Source organism: Alnus glutinosa, chromosome 3 (genome assembly GCF_958979055.1).
Source record: "Alnus glutinosa chromosome 3, dhAlnGlut1.1, whole genome shotgun sequence".
NCBI lineage: Eukaryota > Viridiplantae > Streptophyta > Magnoliopsida > Fagales > Betulaceae > Alnus > Alnus glutinosa.
The window spans coordinates 19,186,839-19,192,850 of NC_084888.1; the positions used below are offsets into that span (position 1 = coordinate 19,186,839).

Below are 6,012 nucleotides of genomic sequence, written 5' to 3' on the forward strand. Positions count from 1 at the left end.
AAATATAATAAATAGAAAAAAAAAATAGGAAATAGAAATGATATAAAAGAAATAGAAAATAAAAGAAAAAGAAAAAGAAGAATCCTAAAAAGAAAAAGAAAAAGATATATATATAGAAGGGTGGGGCGCAGGCCCCACATGCTGAAAAATGAAGGGCCAAGTGGCCCTTCACAAATAAAACGAAAAAAAAAAGAAGGCCCAGTGCCTTTTTCACGCAGAAAGGCTCCCGAGAGCCTTTCCTCCAGTTATTTCGGAAGGGGGGCATGGGGATTTTCTTTGGGTTATCCACCTAGAAACGCTGATCTACGAAGATCCAATCGTCCAAACTTAAATTTGATTTCAGAAATGTGATCCACGAAACTCGATCTACGTTTCTACCGATCGTTTGAGGTAAATAGTTAAATTTATATTTTGAGATTTTTGGCTAAATCTAGCAAAATATGAGTTTGATATGGTATTTTCTTTAGGTTTTGTATTATCTGGAGCTTGTAAAGATTCTCCAAACACTGGGTATTATTTGGGTAAATTTTTGGGTAAGTTCCTTTAATTCCAAATTTATGGATTAATGTTATTTTAAATATATTAGTGTTTATGGTAGTGAGATTAATATTTGTTGTGATTAAGTTAGTATTTTATAAATTATGGGTTAATTTTAGAAACCCTAATTTGATGGGTTAAATTAATTTAGGAGTTTTAAGTGATTAAAATTTAGATAGTTAAATTATGTTAATATGTTAGTAATTGATGTAGAAAGATTTATGAACATAATATTAGAGTTAATGATATTGAGAAAATGTTAGTGAGAAATAATATAGAGATTAGTGAATATAATTTTAGGGCTAATATTATTTTAAAAGTGTTAGTGAAAATAATGTATGGGTTAGTGGAATTAATTACGGGTTAGCAATTAATGTTATAGGTAAATAATTAAATGGTGATTTTAATATCTAACCCTTAGTGAATACTTTGGGTTAGTGTTAATTGAGTTTAGCTAGTGTTTAGGACTATGGAAAAATATTTTGGAACCCTAGAAATATTATGGGTTTTCCACGGGTTAGCTCTTGAGCAATTTAAGAGCTAAATGTGAGTCCAATATTAGAAGTTGTCAATAATGTGCAATGTATTATTTTTACAGTAATGCATTGTATGTGGGTGTCTAAGAGACCTAGTGCTTAATATCCGCGCAGCCAAGGTGAGTATTCTACTCACTGAGAAGTATTATTTTCATATATGATGAATTGCAAAATATATATTATTTTACAAACCTGAACCAACTGCATGTTGATTATGATCTGTTTTGGATGGTTTGAGTATTTTTGAGTATATTGAAATTATGATGATGTTTTGAAGTATGAATATGATATGTGATTTTAGAGCAAGTATAAGTTGGATTTTAAGTTATGCAAATTGCTTAAGAAATGATATGTTGGACTGTTTATGTTTTATAAAGAAAGTATGTGTTAAAGACATGATTATGAAATTAAACGTATAGTATTTGAGCATAAGCATTGAGCACGACACGAACAAGACCGGGGTTCAATTCCCTTAGGCAAACGAACGACAAGCATGCATAGCATTTGTTTCATGATAATTGAATTGTTTTCACGTTATGATATATAGTAGTTTTATGCTAGATGTATTAGTATGCATAAGAATCTCAATGGAAAAGAGCTTATGTATATTTCTATCGGATGACTGCATGTTTTATATACACAGTACTTTTACTAGACGTATTAGTATGCATAAGAGTCTCAATGGAAAAGAACTTATGTATATTTCTATCGGATGGTTGCATGATTTAAATGTTATTGTTTTCTAAGTCTCACTGCATCAAAAGTATTATAGTAGGTGAGGATGTATGCAGTTGTTTCCAACAATGGAACTTCTACGTATAAGCTCAGCTGCGTTGTATGCTTTAAATGTTTTCTATTAGTCGGTGTTTGCTATATCAGCTATGGGGGTTTTTAAACAAAAGTTGATAAAATTGGTGGCTGTTATAGTGTACTCACGACTAAAAAGGAAAAAGTTGGTTCTTTGCGAAAACTCAGTGAATAGTATACCTCTGAGGTCTTAGTGCATTGATTTATGCTAAGGCAGTGGGCTCATAATTCTACTTGTGCCGATGCGGTAACCCCCGCAACCGTGCAGACATTGATACTTTGGTTGCAGGTTTTGCGGATATAGATATTGACTCGTCCGCCTAGCGTATGAGATGCTATGATTGAAGCATATCGCGACAGTCATAAGTCACAGACTCATGGGTAGTCTGCATTTTGGGTGTTTTATTTATGGCTCGTGTCCTACGTGACACATGTATTTGTTGAGCCTGTATTTTGGTATGTAATTAGTGTAATGTGTTTATAAGCCTTAAATAGATAGACTTGTAAATGACTCTTGTTGTTGATAACAGTTATGTATTAGATGTAATTCCGCTATTGATATGTATTCTGCTGCACATTGATATTTATATTTCGTTGTGTTAGATGTAACTCTGAATATCAGGTACATGTTATGGAAAGTGTACATTATGTTGGCTGAGCGACAAATAGTTGTGCCATTATGAAGATCCGTTTGTATGCTTTCAAAAAAAACAAAAAAGAAAAGAAAAGATCGTCACACTCTTGACCAATTGAGATTCAGTGATATATCATCGGTTATGATTTTCCAGGACATTTCTACCTTTGGGATAACATGGCACAAATATCTTTTTCGGTGTCTTTGGGATATGAAGATCCCGAGATATCCTCAGTGAGCACCACACTAGCTACATTTGTAGAGTTGTATCTTTATGGGCTTCAACTTTAACTGTCAAGTCTTCCGGGACTTGCGCCCTCATGGGCCTATGTAGCTCAATTGGCTCATTCATTAATTGTGGAGGAAAATATTTCCCAACAATATGCTATAATAGAGTGCTTGTTAGATTTAGGCAAGCACTAAAGCGAAATGTTGCATATGAGTTTTTTTTGGGCCTTTATTACCCAAATTTAGACAACTAATCAGCTGTTAGAGATGCTCTTAAGTTACAAGGAAGGTTCAAAAGGTCGGTCAAGTTAAAAACCGTACGTGGATTTGAAAAGTCGAAAGAATACCAAATATACACACTATTAACGAGAAATAACATGAATCAAAGATGTAACATATTAATATATATATATATATATGTGTGCGCGCGCGCGCTAATAATTCCATAAAAACGTGCAAAATGTCGGTTAAGTACCACGGAAAGAGCTGGACACCAGAAAATAACAAGTTTGAAAAGTCATCCTCACGATTAGCAGTCAAATCGTTTAACATCCTTTTCAAACTATGGTGGTACGTACTAGGAGTCCAATAACTCCGGCACAGCCTCCATTGGACTCATATCAAACCTTATTCTTGTTGAGGGTCTGATTCATGTGTTTCCGGTGCTCCTATTGGCTTCCGAGTCTGGAAGTGTCCAATATGAAAATGTCTTCTACAAAGTCTAAGAGTCAAACTTCCCCTTTTCTTTTTGCCGTTATTCAAATTTCAAACCAGGAGGAAGACATTAGTACAAACGTGCTCTTCCATGCCTCCCCAGAATTACGTTCTAAGAGAAAGATAGATATAAGGCAGTGGCCCAGTGGGGGACAATCCAATGCTACTTTTCATTGCTCTGATATGAAGATAAAAGCTATGATGCCCAGGAAATATATGTTAGTGAAGCTGATTTTGGGATTTGTGTATACAAATGTAATTCTTGATTCCGGAGAGAGCTCTTACCCCGGCGTCGACAGTGGATATCATGATCAAATGCGGCGTATGGCTTTGGTCAAGACTACACATATCGTCCACAATAGCGTCTCTCAACCACAAAGCTATTCATCAATACCACTGGTAAATAAAAGCTTTTTACTTTTCCTTTTTACCAAAAAAATGAAAGGAAAAAAAAGTTATATAGTTTAATTATATCAAATGATAAGGCCGACTATATATATGTATATATGGAATATCTCATCTCTTTCGTTTTTTGATATAGGTATTATCAAAATCTCGGGTTATTCACGTGACAGATTATGGTGCTGACCCGACAGGGAGATTGGACAGCACAGAAGCACTTCAGCAAGCTATTTCTGACGCTTTCGGATCCCCAGTTGATACCCACTTGATGGAAGGTGTTGCTGATCTTGGAGGAACAGAGGTTCATCTGGATGGTGGGACATACAAGATCAGCCGTCCATTACGTTTACCTGATACTAGCGGTGGTAACTTCATGGTACGGCGTCCTATAACATTTTTCCATTTTTTTTTTTTAAAAAAAATATATATATATATTTTTCTCGATCATCGATCATCGATCAATTCAATATCTAATTTTGTTGTGTTTTGGTGACTGGGATTGATATGCTATATATGGCATGACCATGACAGATTCATGGAGGATCACTTCGTGCATCAGATGATTTTCCAACTGATCGCCATCTCATCGAGCTGTGGCCATCCACGGCTTCTTTGTTGTACGAAGACGTTACACTCAAGGACCTTATGATAAACTCTAATTTTAGAGGTGGAGGTATTTCCATTATCAATTCACTAAGAACAACTATAGACAATTGCTACGTTTCACATTTCACTACAAACGGTATACTTATAAAAGAAGGGCACGAAACCTACGTTAGAAATTGTTTCATCGGCCAACACATCAATGTTGGCGGTGACAGCCGCGAAAAGAACTTCTCCGGCATCGGAATTAACATCATGGGCAACGATAATGCGGTCACTGACGTGGTCATTTTCTCGGCATCAATAGGAATAATGGTATCGGGGCAAGCCAACGTGCTCACCGGGATACATTGCTACAACAAGGCGACGAGATGGGGTGGGAGTGGAATTTACATCAAGGCACCCGGATTGACCCAAACCCGAATCGTGAATAGTTATTTTGATTTCACGGGTGTTGTAGCTGAGGACCCGGTCCAACTCCAAATAACCGGTTCGTTCTTCCTTGGAAACGCCTTCGTTTTGATGAAGTCATTGGCAGGCGTTGTATGCGGCGTGAATATTGCTGACAATATGTTCTCGGGTGATTATACTGGGGTGGAAATAGTTCAATTAGACCAATCCAATGGACCATTCACTAACATTGACCAAGTGATTGTTGATCGAAATAATGTGCGGGGCATGATTATGAAATCAACGGTAGCTAGGGGGACAGTGTGGAGTAACAAGACCACGTGGACTGTAGATTTCTCAAAAGTCCTATTGTTTCCGAACCTAATAAGAAACGTGCATTACACGTTGCATGCGGGTGCTACGTTTCCTAAACATATTTTACGGAATGTGTCCGGGAACCGTGTCACAGTAGAGGCGGACATGGCCGTATCAGCGACATTGCACGTGTCGGTGGATCAAAGCATGGTTGGTTACATATGATACGGGACACGTAGGCCTTTTTTTGTTTTTTATTTTTAGTTTTTTTTTACTCTTGTGATATGTGTGTATCATGATATATGGACATTAAATTAAAACATATACAAGATTGAATGGATTTCTCTATTTTTGCCGAAATTGACGGGTTAATTGTACGTTGTGGTCTAAAAGGTCGTACGTTATAGTCAAATTACGACTTGGAATTTTCAAAACATATCATTTGCCGGGCTCCATCTTCCTTGGTTATTCAATGTCAGATTGGCATTCTCTTTCAAAGTTAGTTAGGCCAAAAGGGGGAAGTAATCCAGCTGCCATTCCAGCACGAAGGCTTGATGACGCAGCACAATTGTAAATAAAAGAATTTTGTTCACTACAAAAAATTAGGTTATTAGTCTCCACTAATGAGATCGTTGCTAATAATCCGACGCTAATGATTATTAGTGATGACCTTAAAAAGTCGACACTAAGTGTCACAACAGTGGCGGCAAATATCGCCGCTAATAATAATTGGAGTCAATGCTATTCCAGTAAAACCCGAAATGAAAATTGACGCTACTAATGCTAACTTATTAGCAGTCACCACTGCTAATGCGCAATTATTAGCAGCGACTCGTTAAAAAAAAA

General features: G+C 36.5%; 1 protein-coding gene across 1 annotated transcript; it reads left to right on the top strand.

Annotated features, from left to right (window-relative positions):
- The first annotated feature begins 3,490 nt into the window (after nucleotides 1-3,490).
- Nucleotides 3,491-5,497, top strand: LOC133864972 (polygalacturonase QRT3-like). The gene is made up of 3 exons (XM_062301429.1): nucleotides 3,491-3,855; nucleotides 3,998-4,234; nucleotides 4,390-5,497. Exons 1-3 carry the CDS (start codon nucleotides 3,640-3,642, stop codon nucleotides 5,389-5,391), a joined length of 1,455 nt encoding a protein of 484 aa, XP_062157413.1. The 5' UTR covers nucleotides 3,491-3,639; the 3' UTR covers nucleotides 5,392-5,497.
- Nucleotides 5,498-6,012: the final 515 nt, after the last annotated feature.